Below are 21451 nucleotides of genomic sequence, written 5' to 3' on the forward strand. Positions count from 1 at the left end.
AGACTCAAATTATAGAACTTTAAAAAGCTGTTCTTTTTTTTAGAAAAGTATAAAATAAGTACAGAATTATAAATTAGAACTGATTTACTGCTATACCTTCACGGTTGACTAAGAACTCAGGAAGATAAAAAAACTCTGGGATAAGTTCTTTGACATCAGTCATGGATTCAAAAGATGAGAGGCGCCAAGTTGTATTTGTAGAATGAAAAGTTCTGTCTGGAATGTCAAAACTTTGATCTATAAAGAAAGACAAACAATGCAATTAAGACACAAAGACCTTATTCTATTTGAAGTTTGTTATAATTAATTTACTTTTGCTACTTTGAAAAGGTTAAAGTGATGTTCATTTTGTTTTTCAGTTTAAAAGAGGTTATTCATGTTCTTGAAAATAAATATTTCTATACAAATTTGAGACCATATTATAGTATTTTTAGTCCGTATTACGATTTCCTAGTACATGTAACTGGATGAATTTATATCATTTACTTGTTTAATTGATTGCTATCTGTCTACCCAAGCAGAATTAAAGTCCCATAACAGCAGGGACCTGAGGTATCACCTACAACGAGCACATACTAGGTACTTGATAATGACTCAGTTATTGCATGAATGAATAAATGAAGAAGGAAAATTAAAGTTCAACTACATAAAACAGTTTTTTTCCCTATCAGAAAGCAAAATTATTCTTTCACCTTTAATAATTAAGACTATTTTTTTCTTTTTTTGCGGGGGGAGCATTGCTTTTAAGAGATAACTGAGCTAAAGAATGAAGTACAATTTCCTATAAATAAAAAAACTAAACACAGTCCCTTATCTGTTAAGTTTTTCTGCTGTAGACTAATAATTAAGAACTGAGTTTTGACCTCTTTCTTGTCAACAGTTAGCAGACTCTAGCCATAGGGCAAGCCTAGAACATGAAATGATATCCAAAGGCCAGCCCCTGAGAACACCAGCTGTGTAGATGCTTCATAGGAACCACGCTGTACCATTTAAAACTCCTTTGAAGTTGCTGAAATTCTGAACTTAGCTTTTCATTTACAGACTGTCACAGACTAATCTCAGCATCAAGCAAGGCACAATTTTAAAAAGATATGCCAAATTTCTTCCCCAAGTCCTTGCTTCCCTGTCTAGAAACATTTTCTATTACTTTCATTACCTTCTCATCTATTCTGTTGAGTCAGTTAGCTCAGGAGAAAAAGTAACCAATCTAAATGGTATCTAGAAAAAGCAATTCTGTAAGGCTATGGCGGAGTCACGGTATCTAGAAGAGAGACTACGGAACTGTGGCACGAAAGAAGCACACTGAGGGTCCTGTTCAGATTGTCAAATTCTTCGTTGTTTCTTAACTTTAAAAAAAAAAGTACTACTACAAATTCCTATAATCTAGAACGTACATGTACTAAACTAGTTCTGAAGCTAGCACTTCTGTCCCCAGGTGATATTTAGCATTGTCTAGAGATATTTTTGGTTCTCACAACTGAACAGGTGGGGGAATGCCACCGGCATCAAGCCAGGGATGCTGCAAAATAGCCTATAATGCAGGGGACAGTCCCCACAACGAAGAATTATGTACCTCAAAATGACTACAGGGCCAAGGCGAGAAGCCCTGGACTAGGCCTGGAGTCTAGAAATAAATTCAAAAGCCTACATAAATCTTTTCCACCTAATCAGATGAAATTGATGGGGACTGCAGTAGTCTCTGGGTTCTTTTTTTAAATCATTCTTAGATACACAATGAAAAAAACTTAGCATAATAGCAATATATATTAAAAAATTAAGAAATTTTAGTTGATTGGGAGTTTTATGTTAATACATTCTTGGGCTACATGAAAAAAATGGAGGGCGGGAAGAGTTCTGTTACACACTGCAGCGGTCCCAAACCACTGAAATACTCTTTTTTATTCTGAGTGCCACTTTTTAATAAGGGCATTTGCAAACCAGAACATGTCCAGAAGGATAATCAGAATAATGACAGATTTGGAAACCAGAGCAAACAAGGACGGCTTACACATTAGTTTTTAAAACACTTTAGTAAGTACAGAAAGTCTTATTTATTTTTTATATTTCTAGCAGCAGCTGGGATAAGACCCTGCATATAGGAAGCTCTCAACCTGATGTCAAATTAACTAAGGATAATAAGCTTGGGGATAGATACGACTGAAAGGGAGAAAGGGGACAGGGCAATAGTCTTCAAATATTTGAACAGCTGTCATGTGGAACATTTGTTCTGTGTACTTATACAGGGACAAATAGAAGAAAGCACCTTCTACAGAACAAGTAGGGACAATAGAAAATTCATTCCTCCAAGAGGTGGCATGTGAGTAAAAATATATAAAGAAGTTCAGAAGGGTTGAGTAAATGAATGGATAATGATCCCACAAAGGATTCTGGGTGCCACCAGGAGCAACTACAGAGTTCATATCACAGCCCTCAGAAATCGATAGGAGAGTATGTCCCTATTTGCACACAAGTCAGTAAATTCACCTCTAAGCAATCTTCTGGCCTGCAGGCTGCCACTTAAAACACTGAGGTAGAAGATTATTCTTATTCTTATTCTTATTCTTATTCTTATTCTTTTTTCTTTCTTTCTTTCTTTCTTTCTTTCTTTCTTTCTTTCTTTTTTTTTTTTTTTTTTTTTTTTGAGAGAGAGGGAGAGAGCCTGAGCAGGGAGGAGGGGCAGAGGAAGAGAGAGAATCTTTATTTTTTTTTAAATTTTTATTTTTTTATTTTGTTATATTAGTCACCATACAGTACATCCCCAGTTTTTGATGCAATGTTCCATGATTCATTATCTGGGAGAGAGAGAATCTTAAGAAGGCTCCACATTGAGGCCTTGATCTCACGACGCTGAGATCATGACCTGAGCCAAAATCAAGAGTTGGACCCTCAACTCTCTGAGCCACCTGGGTGCCCGTGAGGTAGAAGTTTATTAACTAGAAAGTTACTATGGTGAAGGTGGCAGTGTGGCTTGCCTATTAGCTAGTTACTTATAATAAATAACAGTAAGATATCTTCCCTATCCAAAGATAACTTATGTGATCTGAAATAACTATTAAATTGAACACCTTTAAAAAGTGAATTGCATACATTTGATAAGGATAAATTTAATGGTATGTGAATTACATCCTAATTTTTAAAGAGTGAATTACATTTTTATAAACTTAGACATGTCTAATTTGCAGCTAAAATTTGACATATTAGCAAGATAATTTGGTTTACTACAGATGTTTTGAAGAGAATTTTATTGAAGAAATAAATAGAACTCTTTTTCCTGTGGTTTGGTTAGTCTCTACAGTCTCAGAAAGTATGTCGAGCTGTTTTTTTTTTCCCCTAATGACTCAATAAGATATTTTAGGTAGTTACAAGCTAATTCTTACCTTGATAGGCTAAAAACATTTTTGTGAACGGAGGCATCCTGACCAGGAAGTGAAGCACGGTGCCACTGTTAGAATAGTGGGAGCCGTAGTGGTAGGGCTGCACGGGAGGCATGGGGTCATCTTCCCTAGCTCCTTTGCGGTACTCCTCCTCCAAGTACTGAAGGAAACAGGAAATCAGACGGTATTCATGAGAGAGTGCTCCAGGCAAAGCTGGAAGAGCCTCACTAGTTTTCTTCCCATCTTCTCTACTACTCCTCCTTTTTAAAAATTATTTTTAAATTTAATTTTATTATTATTTTTAAGATTTTATTTATTTATTTGACAGAGAGAGAGAGCAGAAGCAGGGGGAGCAGGAGAGGGAGAAGCAGGTGCCCCGCTGAGCAGGAAGCCCGACTTGGGGCTCCATCCCAGGACCCTGGGACCATGACCTGAGCTGAAGGCAGACACTGAACTGACTGGGCCATCCAGGTGCCCCTTATTTTTATTTTTTTATTTTGAATGAGAGAGAGAGATAGAGGGAGGGAGACAGAGAGAGCGCACAAGCTGAGGAGGGGGGAAGGGCAGAGAGAAAGAGAGAATCCCAAGCAGGCTCCACACTCAGCATAGAGCCCAACACAGGGCTTCATCTCACAACCCTGAGATCATGACCCAAGCTGAAATCAAGAGTTGGACGCTCCAGACTGAACCACCCAGGTGCCCCTCTACTATGCCTTTGATACTTTTCCATGGCTTGCCCTCCCACCTGTGTCTGGACCTCAGCCACCTGGAGCGTCTCCTCCTTGGTGCCCTGCTGAGGCCAAGGCACTTGAGAAGCTTGTCATAGTCTGCACCTTTACTCTCTCATTCCATCATAGGAAACTCACCGGCCTCCCAGAGCTCTGGCTCCCAACATGGCCTATAATGTTTAAGTTGATCAAGTACTCAATAAATGAGAGCTGCTATTGTCACTAGAGACTTCTGCACTTCAAGATACAATGCTATGTTCTTTAGAGAAACTCTGTAGCAGTGGAAAAGCAATAGCAATGGAAAAACTGTACTGCGTTATTGAAGTTCTTAGGTATTAATGTAACATTTTATGGCTATTTTGCAATGTAGTTATGCTGAGATAAAAACGAATAGAGTGATTTTTCACAACTCCTCTCTTCCCATCATGAAGTAGGAAGCTCAACCAAATATTTAATAGATGTCACTCATCTCCCAAAGCTTCTGTCTGGCTCTGATAACAAAGTCAGGTGATACTGAATTTCTGGAGTCACTTCTCCTTGATTCCATAGCACTGCCCTATTTTCAACCACAGAAGAATCAGGGAGTGACAGTTATAAGACACTTGGAGAGATCTTTCTGGAACTGTGACACAAAACAATGTGAATGCGAGAAAACTGCTTCAGCTCCTCTTACCTTGATACTGCTGTGAAGAATGCAGCATGTGGCTAATGAATTTTTAAAAAAATTTCCAACAGAATTCCATTAATGTTAATTTCTCAGAAATAGATAATTTATACTTTAAAACTTTAAAATCTGGCAAATTTCTCCTAATAAATCAATGCATAATTTGCTGGATATGAGTAATAAGGAATTTTATGCTGCATTATACATAGACTGATATTGCTATATAAATAACACTAGGGGATACAAATAGCAGGTCCCTGAAAATCTGTGTTTTTTTTTTAAAGGAATATAGTTATTTATATGTGAATATAACAATGGATTATCAGCTACCAATTTATGCCACAATAAGTGTATTTCTTTTTCCGGGCAAAGTGTTTTCAGAGAATTGCGACAGACAATAATATCTAGAACCATACAGTGATTTCCAATTGTCTGTCATTCAAAGCGCAAGAAAGTAAAAAACTGAAAAATCAATCCTATAAATTTAAAATTAGGTAAAACACAAGTCTATAGAATAAAACTTGAGTTTTCATTTATCAAAATACAAGGAAAAACGAAACCTACCTTGTAGGTGTCCACATAACGATCCTCTTTTTCTTTATATTGCACAGCTATAGGCTTAGAGAGATTTCTGCAAATGAGGACGGAAAAAGATGAAGTATTTTGATCCTGTCAAGATTAAGCTGCCTACATACCTGCGCCGTGTAAGTAAATCTGTGATCGGCAAACACATGGCCCTCAGTTTAGAGCTTACACATGTTGCTTTGCAACTTACAGCCATCATTCAAGATTATGACTGAATCAACTGACATAAGGTAGAATTTTCCTAAACAGAGCCATACCAATCTCAGGAAGTCCTGACTTATGAGTAACCTGGACAAGAAGAGCTGCTGCCGCTCCTCCTCTCCCCGCTTCCTCTACTTCCTCCAGAATCATAACTGATGCTGCCCAAGGCAGCTGATTCCTGCCAAGCCCTGAAGTTCCTGTTTCCATTTTCCAGACCTACAGCCGTCAGGCAGTGAAGACTGAAGGGTGATTTGGATGGGAAATATGATCACGAGGCGATATTATATAATTATTAGACTAGTTACTGAAAATTAAAGCAAAGACACTTAAAAAAATTTTTTTTTAAATTTTAAGTAGGCTCCACGCCCAATGTGGGCTTGAACTCATGACCCTTAGAGTAAGAGTCACATGCTCTACCGACTGAGCCAGCCAGGTGCCCCAAAATGACACACGTTTAAATGACCAAGTGGAGACTTGGAGTGTGAGTACTGAAATAAATGTTTTGTTGTCTAATTTATAGTGACCTCCGGAAGTGACCTCCTTGTTCACAGAGTAGAGAATGTTTGCATGCGTGTGGATGTGTCTGTGCTGGTGTTCACGCTGTAGCAGGGAGGCTAGAGAACGCTAGGATGAATCCTCGCTTTTCCAAGCTACAGAGCCAAGTAGTGTCCCTGTGCGGCACTTGAAAGAGCAAGAGGAAAAGATCCAAGAAGGAAGAGCAGCCTCCCTGGCTGAGGACCCATCTGGGCTGGCACTGGGGTGTGGCCATCTGGAGTTTCAACATCTGGCTCAGTAACTAGATCAACCTCAAGATTTGTCCAAATTTCAGTGGGTCAAACCAGGTCTGCTGAGCCAGATATTAATATACTTACCTTCCAGGGATATTGAAATTAGTGATAGTAAACACTAATTTTGTTTTTGAGACCTTTCTAATCCTGAAAAATTTGTTAGAAAGTAAAAACAGTTTTATAGAATAGATACAAATTCACATGTCAAAATAGGAGAAATCATGCGTTTTTTTCTAAACAAGCGTAAATAGGTTTTTTTGAACATCAGTAATACTTATTGTTGTGGTTGAAAAGTCAGAAATTACTGATGAGCAAGAAAGAATAACCTCCAAATCAGCTATAACACTATTACTCACAGGTAAAACATTTTGGTATATACCTTTCCAGTTGATTTTCTGGTTATCTGTATATGTATATTCATGTTTAACATAAAAATAACAGCTTTCCCCACCTATACTATATATTTTCAAAATACCATTTTTAATAGCTGCAATGTAAAGCAGTTTACTCAAACCTAGTGTTGGGCATTGAAGTTGTTTCTAAATTTTAGCTACTTAAAAAAAATGATGTAAGGACTATCCATCCATATGGCCAAATCTTTGCATGCAGTGCCAGGCACCATTATCAGCAATGAACCAGACAGAGTTCTTGCCCTCATGAAACTTACTTCTAGTGGGAACCTGTCTGGTAAAGTACATATTCTTAAGTATTCCTAAAAAAAAAAGTCCCAGAAGTTAAGTTGCTAAAACAGAGTATGTGCATTTGAAGAATTCTTTGGCTATATATTGTCATACTGCCTTCCAGAAAGATTGGATCTATTTATACTAGTAGTGTAGAAATGTCTAACTGTCCATCAGCAGTGTATAAAAATGTCTGGAAGATAAATAACATGCCACTTGCTGTTTTTTAAATTGACATATTAAACTCTATCTGATTTCTTGAAAACTGTCTTAAGCTGGGCCTGCTTTTTAGTAGTTATAATTAAAATATTCTTAAAAATATATATTCTAATATACCAAGTAGAATATTTGAAGTCAAATTTTCTTTAAATTACATAAGAGAACTTTTTTTTTAAATTAAATAACCAGAATATTTCCTCACCAACTAGGGCTATGTGGTTACTCTAAAATGCAATTCATTCAAAAAAGGCAGGATAAATGCTTAATTCTTTTGCTTTAATTGCCAAATTTCAAAAGTAAGGAATTGGGGCCCCAGTTATATCCAATGGCGACCAGTAAGTTTGTTTTTGGGGCCTTTAAAAAGTATCATTATTAATTTGAGTGTTTTTTTAAATTTAAATGTGTTTTAATCAAGAGTAGTCATTATTCTTCCTGATACTCAGATTGTCCTATCTTTGGCAGTGAGAACCACTTTAAGTTGGCTCCTGAGTCCTTTATATTTTTTTTTGATTGTGGTAAAAAACACACAATACAAGATTTATAATCATAACAATCCTCAAGTATACAGTTCAATAGTGTTGAATATTTACATTGTTGTATAACAGATGTCTAGAACTTTTTCATCTTGTAAATTCTACCCCCACAGAACAACTCTTCATCTCCCCCTACCCTGTCCATCCCCATCCCCCAGCAACCACCACTCCACTCTCTGCCAATGAGTATAACAATAAGTGGAATGTCACAATATTTGTCTTTTTTGTGGCTGGCTTATTTCACTTAGCACAGTGTCCCCAAGGTTCATCTGTGTTATAGCATATGACAGGACTTCCCTCCTTTTCAAGGCTGAATGATATTCCATTGTATGTATGTACCATAAATTCCCTATCCATCCATCCACAGATAGACATGGGCTGCCTCCCCGACTTGGCTGTCGTGAATAATGTTGCAATAAACACAGGTATGCAAATATGGCCCCCACGTCCTTCTGACAAGACTATTAGTTTCCTTGATTTCTGAAACAACAAATATTCAGGCTCATCTTGTATGTTTTCTTCTAAAAAATTTTAGAAGAAATGACAGAATAGGAAATCACCATTTTGTGATCCCTAGTGAAATAAATAACTGACTTAAGAGATAACCATCAATAACAGAAACAAGTTCAATAGAAGCCTGATAACCATGTATCAATCTGAGCATCATTAGAGTGGGATATCATATGTTTCCTGGGATGGGCAATATGAAGTTCACACCACCACCTATAAAGGATTCTTGCCAAAAAAAGTTGAACCTCAATCTAAGCAAACCTTTAGAACTAATTTCCAGTCTCTAGAAAATACAGAGGCTAAAGGAAGAAGGTAAATACTAACATGGGAATGGGGGCTATCCTACAAAATAAATGACCTGTTTTTCTTCAACAAGTCAATGTTAGGAAAAAAGAAAGAGGAAAACACATACCAAAAAACAAAGGCTTATTCTAGATGTATTTCTTTAGAGACATAGCAACCAAAGGTGATATTGGGCCTGATATAAGCCAATCAACTATAAAAAGACATTTTTCATGTAAGTGGGGAACACTGGAAAATGGACTGGGTATTAGATGATACCATGAAATTATTGTTAATTTTCTTAGATATGATAATGGCACTGCAACATAACACGTAAGAAAGTGTCCTACACTTTCTTAAGAGATGTGTGCTGAAGAACACAGGAATAATATAACAAGATGTCTGTGATTTGTCCTAAAAAAGAAAAAAGAGATGATACAAGTTTGGCAAAAATCTTCATTGTCGAGTTGAAGTTGTGGACAGATGGGGTTTGCTGTATATTCCTTCTATATTGGTGCATGGTTGAAAATTCTCATGATAGGTTTTTAATGAAATAAAGACAGCATATGGACAAAGCTAACAGGTGATAATGTTTTTAGTTACCTGTAGACTGATGGATCACTGAGGTCAAGGGTCTCGCTAACATAGTCAGCAAGTATGAACGGGAACACTGGATACTGCATGAGATCATTGAAGGATCGGCCAGCATGTTTGTTTAAATGAGTCAAATATTCAAAGTTTGTAATTTGTCCAGTATACCATAAATTTGTCAGAGCATTGATGTTGCCATATTCCAGGAGATTAGGGAGGTTATTTGTTAGTATACTGTGGTACACGTCATCACGAACCTGCAAGGGAAGGAGGAAAAAAAAAAACAAAGAGATTTTCTTTTAGGCTATGGATACTTTTCTCCAAAGTCTCCATATTTTAGGTATGTTACTAATCTCAAGATGCCCAAGAAAATACTTGTTGCCCAACTAACATCAACTGATGGAGAACTGAGATTCAACTCTGGGTCTTCCTCAAAGGCTGGACTCTTAACCATTATGTTTTGCTACTGGAGAAATCAGTTAATAAGAAGGTAAGAAAAAGTTTGTATAGAAAAATTACTTACATATAGATCCTGAAAAAAATCAATAAAGGATAAAGAACAATCTTCATCTAAATAAATACAACATGGTATCGTAGAAAGAGCATGGTCTTCTTAATTAGACAGAAGTTTTGTGTTTTGTTTTTTGTTTTTAAGAAAGAGAAGACAATCACTGGTGTCAAATGCTGTTGACAGGTCAAGGAAAATGAGGACCGAGAAATTTGACCATTGGGTTTAGACATGGAGGTCACTAATAACCCCAACCAGAGAAGCTCTAGGTGAAGTAGTGAGAAGAAAACAAGTCAGGAGCATTTCAAAAGAGAACTAGAGGCAGCAAGCACACAACACTTTTTCCAAAAGGGTTTCTATAAAGGACAGCAGACAAACTGCAGTGGAAGGGATATGGGGGTTAAGAAAGGATTTGTAAAAAATGGAATCTACTCTCAAGTTTAAATTACTCTTTTCAGGTTGGTTATGCATTCACTTACTTTTTACAGATACAGTCATTTTAGAGAATCTGAATTTAATACAGTTTCAAAAGACAAAAATCATTCTAATATAGCCAAGGGTTCACTTTAATTAAGGCTAAGAAATAAAGCAATTTTTATTTGATGTCAGAAACAGTGACTCAAAGTTTAAGTAAGTTAAACCTTGATAAAATCAGTATGAGTATAGTTTCACTGCTCCCATGATAATTTCAAAAAATATCTATCAATAAAGCCCAATTTACCTTGGTGTTATCAAATGCTAACAGGAGTGTTCTACCATTTGTTAAAAAGATTTCTACAGCATTGTCTCTCAACTGCCACCAACGCTTATGGACTTCTTTAATTTCTTCATATGTCCAGGAGAAGGATGCTGGTTCCAATTCACCCTGAAGGCTCTAAGACAAAAGAAATAAATGAAAGTGTCTGCTTTACAGGAAATATAAATAATCATTTTAATCTTAGATTTTTATAAATATCAAAATGAAATACAATGTCTTCCCTTTGTGGCAATATGTCAGATAAGATTCCTGACCTGCCCAACCCCTCACGACAAAACACTTCAAAATGCTGGATGAAATTTAAGGAATTACAAAATACAGACTTTATTTGTATTTTTTAATAGACTTTATTTTTTAGAGTAGTTTTAGGTCTGCAGAAACCTGAGCAGATAGTGTAAAGAGTTCCCATGTATTCCCTCCCTGCACTCACAATTTCCCTATGATTATTGTCTTCCATTAGTGTGAGTGATGCAGTGCCTTTGTAATAATTGTTGAGCCAATACTGAAAACATTATTCTTAATTAAAGGCCATAGTTTACATTAGGGTTCACTCCTGGTGTTACACAGTGCTGTGGGTTTTGACTAATGTTTCCTGAAATGTGTCCACCATTACAGTATCATACAGAATTCCCTTGTGCTCCACCTCCTCATCTCCTCCCGCCCCTCGAACCCCTGATCTTTTTACTATCTCCATAGTTTTCCCTTCCTAGAATGTCATATGGTTAGAATTATACAATTTGTAGCCTTTCCAGACAGACTTAATTTTAAAGCACAGCTTGCAAGAAATTAAGGGAAATGAAACCCCAGGAGCCAAAAATAACAAGAAATGTGAAAAGCCGCAGTGAGGTGGAGGTGACACTTTGGCAGCAGGCGCACACCGGGTTCAGAGACTAAGAGACTTAGCTTAACATCCACTTGAAGAAAGAAGATGAAGCACTGGGTTCTCTGGATCAGAGTATGGAAATGAAATTACTTCAGAAATCTACAACCCATTAAGGGACATTTTCTCGATCATAGAAAACACATATGCCCACCAACAGAGGAAGAAGCAGGAGCTTGTCTCTCTTGGACTGGGGTCTGGGTGGAGAATGGAAAACAATCCTCTCCCTGAGAACTCACAACTGGGGGCCTGCTCTCACATGGATTTGGGTTAAAATTGACCTATCTGCATGGCCTGGGAGCTCCCCAGCTTTGACACATAGTTCCCATGCCTCTGAATCTTCCAGCAAAGGCAAAGCGGCCTCCTGCAAATTCAATCCCACTGACTGTAAGCTCACAGATCATCATGCACCAGATGGATATGTTCCTCTCCTATGTGGTCAGCAGAAGGAAGGAAGAGATAAAGTGACCACCGGAAGGCTGGCTCTTCCTGACAGCATTGATCCTAGCCTCCCTCAACAAATCCCCACATTCTTTTTTTTTTTTTTTTTTAAGATTTTATTTGTCAGAGAGAGAGAAAGAGCACACAAGCAGGGGGAGTGGCAGGAGAAGGGAGAAGCAGACTCTTCGCTGAGCAAGGAGCCTATGTGGGACTCCATCCCAGGACCCTAGGGTCATGAACCGAACCACTCAGGCATGCCAAATCCCCACATTCTAGAATGAAGGGTTAGAGGCCATAGGTCTTATACTTCTTACCACCAGTGGGCCCTTGCCAAAGTACAAAATCAAGAAAACTTTAAAAAACATATCTAAATCTTTCGTAAACTGCAATTGAATACACAAATTACATTACCCAATGCTTTTAATAGAAAAATCATGATAAAAGCTTCTACCATGGTTTAAAACTAGTTAGAATTTATCTCATCAAATTAACCTGCATCCCATTTTGGTTTGTTTTCATCAGTTTTCCTTTTGGAAAACTGCATTTACTTACTCTTTTGTGTTGGAACAGGAGCTCAGAGCAAAATTTAGAACGCTATCACAATGACTATCTTATCCCAGGCTCTTCATCCTTCTAAAACCTTATCTGAAATTTTTAAAATTTGACTTGCCCTGTTCTATGTGTGTTACAATATTGTACTGGGTTCCAACTGACTTTTAGAAGTAGGGGTAGGAAATATTGTATTACAAATAAAATTAAACATTTTAATGAAAATGTAATATTTTCATATAAAAAAACAAATTCCTTCTTGTTGAGCATCAACTTTCATTCATTGCTTCAACTCAGCAGATATTAATTAAGCTTCTATAAGCCAGGTGCTCTGCATGAAATACATCTGTGTAAGATGGAAAGTGTATATACATTTAAAATGCAAGACATCAAATGTCACATACAAAGTAGGAATAAATGCTAAAGAGTGGAGGAAAAAAGGACCTTTCACTCTATTAAAAAAACAAGAGTATTTTATTTTATTTTATTTATTTATTTTTTTTTTTTAAAGAGTATTTTAAGGAGACTTTTAAACGGGAAAAATGGAGGAGGGTCGGACAAAGATGGCGGAGGAGTAGGGGACCTTTTTTCAGCTGGTCCCCTGAATCGAGCTGGATATCTATCAGATCATCCTGAACACCCACAAAATCAGCCTGAGATGTAGGAAGATACATCTGGATCTCTACAAACGAACATCTCCAGCACTGAATTGAGGTACAAAGTGGGGAGCTATGAATCTGCGCACAGATATCGGAAGATAAATGGAAGGGGGAAGGAGCCGCTGTGCTCGGGCGCCGGGAAGCAGTAGGCACCTGCACTGGGGAGCTGGCACCTGCGAGAGAGCAGACTGAGACCGTGAGCCTGGGAATGCGCGCGACCAGACTGAAAACGGGAGCTGTGGAGCGCTCACAGGAATCGGGGTGGCTGGCAGTATTAGAAGCACAAAGGAAAGAGATGTCCCGGCCCTGGAAGCGAGGGCTGGGAGAGTGGCTGTGGGGCACAACCCGGGATGCTGCAGGGTTTTTAGCAGCACCGACAGAAACAGAGTTAAAGTGGCCAGGAGAGCTCAGTGCAGAGAGACTGCGATCTCTCTGTTCTGAGACAGAGGCTAGGATTCAGCCACTGCTGCTCTGACTCTCAGAGGAGCCACAGAAAACCGCCAGGGAAAGCCGCCAGAGAACAAAAGCCTGGAAACACCGGTTCACATTGTGCCCATCCTCATCACCCTTCGCAGGGGCCGGGGCAACTCTACCAAACAGGGTTGCCTGAATATCAGCGTGGCAGGCCCCCCCACCAGAAGGCAGGCTAAAAATCAAGAAGCCCACATCCCTAAGGTCCCTATAAAACAAGTGCACATTGCTTGGGTCCTGCTCAATAATTTAGGCTCTGCACATCCCCGAAACCACTCCTCATCAGAATGATGAGGAAGAGAAATCCTCCCCAACAAAGAAAAGATACAGAGTCTGTGTCCTCTGCCACAGATCTAATAGATATGGATATAACCAAATTGTCAGAAATGGAGTTCAGAGCAACAATGGTCAAGATGATCTGTAGGCTTGAAAAAAATATTAACAAAAATATTAACGAGAATATAGAATCCCTAAGGGTGGAAATGAGAGCAAATCTGGCAGAAATTAAAAATGCTATGAATCAAATGCAGTCTAAACTAGATGCTCTGATGGCCAGGGTAAATGAGGCAGAAGAATGAATTAGTGAATTGGAAGATGGGATGATGAAAGAGAAGGAAAAAACGGAAACTTGGCTCAAAAAAATCCAATCTCAAGAATGTAGATTATGGGAGATTACTGACTCCATGAAACATTCCAATGTCAGAATCATCGGCATCCCCGAAGGGTGGAGAAAGAGAGAGGTCTAGAAGAGATATTTGAACAAATCGTAGCTGACAACTTCTCTATCTGGCAAAGGAAACAAGCATTCGTGTCCAAGAGGCAGAGAGGACCCCTCCCAAGATCAAGGAGAACAGACCAACACCACGTCAAATAATAGTACAATTCCCAAATCTTAGATCCAAGGAAACAATCTTGAAAGCAGCGAGGGGGAAGAGATTCCTCACATACAGAGGGAGGAACATCAGAATAACGTCAGACCTGTCAACAGAGACCTGGCAAGCCAGAAAGGGCCGGCAAGACATGTTCAGAGCACTATGTGAGAACATGCAGCCAAGGATCCTTTATCCAGCAAGGCGGTCATTCAGAATGGATGAAGACACAAGGAGCTTCCAAGACCGGCAGAAACTGAAAGAATATGTGACCACCAAGCCAGCCCTACGAGAAATACTAAGGGGGAGGTTGTATAAAAGTAAAAAGACCCCAAGAGTGATATAGAACAGAAATTTACAGAGACAATCTACAGAAACAAGGATTTCACAGGCAACATGGCAACATTAAAATGATATCTCTCAATAATCACTCTCAATGTGAATGGCCTAAATGTTCCCATAAAATGCCACAGGGTTGCAGATTGGATAAAAAGACATGACCCATCCATTTGCTGTCTACAAGAGACTCGTTTTGAGCCTAAAGATACATCCAGACTGAAAGTGAAGAGATGGAAAACCATTTTTCATGCCAATGGACCTCAAAAGAAAGCTGGGGTAGCAATTCTCATATCAGACAGATTAGATTTTAAACTAAAGACTGTAGTTAGAGATACAGAAGGACACTATATTATTCTTAAAGGATGTATCCAACAAGTGGATATGACAATTATAAATATATATGCCTCCAACAGGGGAGCAGCTAGATACACAAGCCAACTCTTAACCAGAATAAAGAGACATATAGATAATAATACGTTAATAGTAGGGGACCTCAACACTCCACTCTCAGCAATAGACAGATCACCTAAGCAGAAAATCAACAAAGAAACAAGAGCTTTGAATGACATACTGGACCAGATGGACCTCATAGATATATACAGAACACTACACCCCAGAACAACAGAATACTGATTCTTTTCGAATGCACATGGAACTTTCTCCAGAATAGACAATATACTGGGTCACAAAACAGGTCTCAACCGATACCAAAAGACTGAGATTATTCCCTGCATATTCTCAGACCACAGTGCTTTGAAACTGGAACTCAATCACAAGGAAAAATTTGGAAGAAACTCAAACACTTGGAAACTAAGAACCACCCTGTTCCAGAATGATTGGGTAAACCAGGTAATTAAGAAGGAGATTAAACAATTTTTGGAGACCAATGAAAATGAAAACACATCGGTCCAAAACCTATGGGACATTGCAAAGGCAGTCCTAAGGGAAAAATACATAGCCATCCAAGCCTCACTCAAAAGAACAGAAAAATCTAAAATGCAGTTTTTATATTCTCACCTCAAGAAGCTAGAGCTGGAACAGTAGAACAGGCCTAACCCACGCACGAGAAGGTAGTTGATCAAGATTAGAGCAGAGATCAATGAATTAGAAACCAGGAGCACAGTAGAGCAGATCAACAAAACTAGAAGCTGGTTCTTTGAAAGAATAAATAAGATCGATAAGCCACTGGCCAGACTTATTCCAAAGAATAGAGAAAGGACCCAAATTAATAAAATTATGAATGAAAGGGGAGAGATCACGACCAACACCAATGAAATAGGAAGGATCATTAGAAACTTTAATCAACAGCTTTATACCAATAAATTAAACAACCTGGAAGAAATGGATGCCATCCTGGAAACCTATAAACTACCAAGAGTGAAACAGGAAGAAATTGATTATTTAAACAGACCGATTAATTATGAAGAGATTGAAGCAGTGATCAAAAACCTCCACAAAAACAAGAGTCCAGGGCCTGACGGATTCCCTGGGGAATTCTACCAAACATTCAAAGAAGAAATAATACCTGTTTTCCTAAAGCTGTTTCAAAAAATAGAAACAGAAGGAAAACTACCAAACTCATTCTATGAGGCCAGTATTACCTTGATCCCTAAACCAGGCAAAAACCCCATCAAAAAGGAGAATCACAGACTGATATCCCTGATGAATATGGATGCAAAAATTCTTAACAAGATCCTAGCTAACAGGATCCAATAGTACATTAAAAGGATTATCCATCATGACCAAGTGGGATTCACCCCCGGGATGCAAGGGTGGTTCAACGTTCGCAAATCGATCAGTGTGACAGATCATATCAACAAGAAAAGAGGCAAGAACCATATGATCCTCTCAATTGATGCAGAAAAAGCATTTGACAAAATACAGCATCCTTTCCTGATTAAAACCCTTCAGAGTGTAGGGATAGAGGGTACATTCCTCAATGTCATAAAAACCACCTATGAAAAGCCTACAGCAAATATCATTCTCAATGGGGAAAAGCTGAAAGCCTTTCCCTTAAGATCAGGAACACGACAAGGATGCCCACTCTCCCCATTATTATTCAACATAGTACTAGAAGTCCTTGCAACAGCAATCAGACAACAAAAAGGTATAAAAGGTATCCAAATCGGCAAAGAAGTCAAACTGTCTCTCTTCGCAGATTACATGACACTCTATATGGAAAACCCAAAAGACTCCACCCCCAAATTACTAGAACTTATAGAGCAATTCAGTAATGTGGCAGGATACAAAATCAATGCTCGGAAATCAGTTGCATTTCTATACGCGAACAATGAGACTGAAGAAAGAGAAATTAGGTAATCCATTCCATTTACAGTAGCACCAAAAATCATATGGTATCTCGGAATTAACCTAACCAAAGAGGTAAAGGATCTATATTCTAGAAACTATAAATCACTCTTGAAAGACATTGAAGAAGACACAAAAAGATGGAAAAATATTCCATGCTCATGGATCGGAAGAATAAACATAGTTAAAATGTCTATGCTACCCAGAGCAATCTACAGTTTCAATGCCATCCTCATCAAAATACCAATGACATTTTTCAAAAAGCTGGAACAAACAGCTTTTAAATTTGTGTGGAACCAGAAAAAGCCCGGAAACGCCAAGGAATTGTTGAAAAGGAAAAACAAAGCTGGGGGCATCACGTTGCCTGATTTCAAGCTATACTACAAACTGTGATCACAAAGACAGCATGGTACTGGCACAAAAACAGACACACAGACCAATGGAACAGAATTGAGAATCCAGAAATAGACCCTCGACTTTATGGGCAACTAATCCTTGACAAAGCAGGAAAAAAACATCCAGTGGAAAAAAGACAGTCTCTTCAATAAATGGTGCTGGGAAAATTGGACAGCTACATGCAAAAGAATGAAACTTGACCACTCTCTCACACCATACACAAAAATAAACTCCAAATGGATGAAAGACCTTGATGGGAGACAGGAATCCATCAAAATCCTAGAAGAGAACATAGGCTGCAACCTCTTTGACATCAGCCACAGCAACTTTTTTCATGACACATCTCCAAAGGCAAGAGAAACAAAAGAAAAAATGAACTTGTGGGACTTCATCAAGATAAAAAGCTACTGCACAGCCAAGGAAACAGTCAAAAACACTAAGAGGCAGCCCACGGAATGGGAGAATATATTTGCAAATGAAACTACAGATAAAAGACTGGTATCCAAGATCTACGAAGAACTTCTCAAACTCAATACATGAGAAACAAATAATCAAATCAAAAAATGGGCAGAAGATATGAACACTTTTCCAATGAAGACATACAAATGGCTAACAGACATATGAAAAAATGTTCAAAATCATTAGCCATCAGGGAAATTCAATACAAAACCACACTGAGATACCACCTTACTCCAGTTAGAATGGCAAAAATAGACAAGGCAAGAAACAACAATTGTTGGAGAGGATGTGGAGAAAGGGGATCCCTCTTACAGGAACGCAAGTTGGTGTAGCCACTTTGTAAACAGTGTGGAGGTCCCTTAAAAAGTTAAAAATAGAGCTACCCTATGATCCAGCAATTGTACTATTGGGTATTTACCCCAAAGATACAGACGTAGTGAAGAGAAGGGCCATATGCACCCCAATGTTCATAGCAGCATTGTCCACAATAGCTAAATCGTGGAAGGAGCCGAGATGCCCTTCAAGAGATGACTAGTTAAATAAGATGTGGTCCATATATACAATGGAATATTACTCAGCCATCAGAAAGAACGATTACCCAACATTTGCAGCAACATGGATGGGACTGGAGGAGATTGTGCTAAGTGAAATAAGTCAAGCAGAGAAAGACAATTATCATATGGTTTCACTCATTTATGGAACATAAGAAATAGCAGGAAGATCAGTAGGAGAAGGAAGGGAAGAACGAAGGGGGGGTAAACAGAAGGGGGAATGAACCATGAGAGACTCCAGGAAACAAACTGAGGGCTTCAGAGGGGAGAGGGGTGGGGGATTGGGATAGGCCGGTGATGGGTATTAAGGAGGGCACGTATTGCATGGAGCACTTATACGCAAATAATGAATCATCGAACACTACATCAAGAACTAATGATGTACTGTATGGTGACTAACATAACATAATAAAAAATTATTATTAAAAAAATAAAGGGAGAAAATGGCATCTTTTGGAGCCAAAAACGTTGGTTCATATATCAACTATTAAATTCCTTGGTTGCTAAAAGAGACATCCTGAAAAATAATGTAATCGTACTTTTACTAGCTGGGATAAATACTGTGGCAATTGCTAGATAAATCACACAAAATAATGCCTACTCAATTTTGTGGGCTATATTAAATATTTTCATAATTTTTTCATATTATCTGTTTTACAACAAAATTTTATGTTTTAGCTCATTAATTTTTTGAAATCAACTATGTATTCACTATTAAACCACATATAATCTTATTTAGTATATCCTTAGCAATTCCTGGTTTTAGAACTTTTCTGAAACAAAAAGCCTTATTTCTTTTATTACAGGGATCTCAAAACAATATTTTAATGGCATAAAAGCTAATTCAGATGGACAAAAAGTCTTGCAATATAAAAAATGTGAATTAAGAGTCATTTTTGTTATTTTCTGATTAGTATCAGTACTTCCCTTAGAATAAAAATTATGGTAGTAAGGTATGTGAATATCAGGATTACTTAAGTTACTCAATTATACAACATTTTCCTTTCTTTGTGAAGGTAAGTGTACTTGATAGTGAACTGGGAGTGGTAAGGAGGATTTATTTGTTGTTATCGAGGATAGCGATAAAAAAATAAATTAATTAATATAACAGGAGCACTTTTCTTTCATTTTTCATTTTTGTTTTTATTATTTTTATATTTTTTAAAGTTTTTATTTTAATTCCAGTTAGTTAATACATGGTGTTATATAGTTTTAGGTGTACAATATATGATTCAGCACTTCCCTACATCACCAGGTGCTCATCACAAGTGCCCTCCTTCATCCCCAACACCTGTTTAACCCATTCCCCCACCCACCTGCCCTCTGGTGACCATCAGTTTGTTCTCTATAATTAAGAGTCTGTTTCTTGCTTTGTCTCTCTCTCTCTCTCACTTTTTTTCCTCTGCTTGTTCGCCTTAACAGGAGTACTTTCGAATTTGACTCAAAATACTAACTGCTGGGGCGCCTGGGTGGCACAGCGGTTAAGCGTCTGCCTTTGGCTCAGGGCGTGATCCCGGCGTTATGGGATCGAGCCCCACATCAGGCTCCTCCGCTGTGAGCCTGCTTCTTCCTCTCCTACTCCCCCTGCTTGTGTTCCGTCTCTCGCTGGCTGTCTCTATCCTGTCGAATAAATAAATAAAATCTTTAAAAAAAAATACTAACTTCTATGAAATCCAGAGGATTTCATATGTAAGCCAGAGGAGATGGTATGGTCTTCTTTTTAAAAGTATCTTTAAAAGAAAAAGTTTGGAATTAAGACCAATCTATACATAGAGTGACAATACATGAACTCTTGTAGTTCTACTACCTGCTCTCTGGTTATACTAAAGTTATACATTTTGGGAATTTGTCTAGATTTATACAAGTGCAAACTTAAGCCTCTACTCACCGAACTTTCAACTGTATCAGAAGCATTATCTTCCACAAAATACATTCCGCATTTACCTATAGAAAGTAATTGGATATGAGTTTAAAAATATATGTGCACTATTACCATATGTGATTAAAAATATGACCTCTGGAGTCAGTTGGACTGAATTTAAATCCCAGCACCCAGAAACAGTTCCTGTCACTCAAGAAATATTTTTTAATAGTGTCCATGAGATCTTGGGCAAGTTGGTTCTTTGTGTCTTAATCTCCTTATTAAAAAAAGGGGTGGAGGGAGGACTTTATTTCACAGGGTTACTGTGGGAATTACTAGCGTCTGGCACTCAGTGTTAAAAAAAAAAAAAAGTTGGCCATTTACCATTACCCGTACTCTTCTTATATTACTAGCATATTAATTTGCTTTATTTTCTCAAATATTAGCTGAAGTCAACTAGTAAACAAATTTCGTAGCAAAAGAAGAATCCTTAATTATTTTTATTTAAACACTCTATACAGCAGAATAGACCTTAAAAGATAGCCCTCAATTTCTCCTGCTTTACAGGCTGGCTGTGTTAACACATGTCCCTACACCATGTATCCAAATGGTAGGAATTTCTCTGGGGCTCTGCATTGTATGCTGGTCACCCTTGAGCACCAAGCACTGCTGGGCTCAGAGAAGGGCACTATCTCTGTCCTCGTGACCATGGGGCTCATCCTGACAAGCTTGAAGCTCTTCATCTTGAGCCTTGGAGGCTGTGGCTTGAGCCTATAGAAGGAATAGGCTTTGGCCTATAGCACTCTCAAATTTGAGGGTGCATCAGAACTGCTGGAGGGCTCACAGAAATGCAGATTGCTGGGTCTTTCCCTGCGGAGTTTCAGACTCAACAGGTCTGGTCTAGGGCCCAAGGATGTGCATTTCTAAGTAGTTCCCATGTGATGCTGATGCCCCCAATTTGGGGACCATGCTTCAAGAACTGGCCTATGGGATACAAACTGGTTCTTTAAGGGAACAGAGACCAAGTGGTGCAACCTATTCCTTCATATCAGGAAAAAATTTCTCACTAAATGTAATTACATAGATATCCATGGATGGACAACCTTGGCCTTTCTCTCAGAAGCACAACAGGGAATATAAATTATGACCTATCTCAAGATGGATATATTTCTTAGTATTCCAATAATTCTTCAGTTTAAAAATCAAAATTGATATAGAGCAAAAGGAACTACTAACATAAAAATGTATA

The 21451-nt window shown here is 38.2% G+C and overlaps 1 protein-coding gene across 3 annotated transcripts in view; it reads right to left on the reverse strand.

Annotated features, from left to right (window-relative positions):
- LYST (lysosomal trafficking regulator) overlaps nt 1-21451 on the reverse strand; it is a 202315-nt gene that overhangs the window by 34578 nt on the left and 146286 nt on the right. For all 3 annotated transcript variants that reach the window (XM_045783612.2, XM_045783611.2, XM_087863139.1), the window contains 6 exons: nt 20230-20285; nt 10385-10537; nt 9168-9412; nt 5331-5397; nt 3378-3534; nt 97-237 (listed from right to left, as the gene is read on the reverse strand). In XM_045783612.2, coding sequence (XP_045639568.2) covers nt 97-237; nt 3378-3534; nt 5331-5397; nt 9168-9412; nt 10385-10537; nt 20230-20285 — 819 coding nt within the window. The remainder of the gene's footprint in view (nt 1-96; nt 238-3377; nt 3535-5330; nt 5398-9167; nt 9413-10384; nt 10538-20229; nt 20286-21451) is intronic.

The sequence above is a fragment of the Ursus americanus genome, chromosome 6 (assembly GCF_024610735.1).
Source record: "Ursus americanus isolate L20-20 chromosome 6, mUrsAme1.1.p, whole genome shotgun sequence".
NCBI lineage: Eukaryota > Metazoa > Chordata > Mammalia > Carnivora > Ursidae > Ursus > Ursus americanus.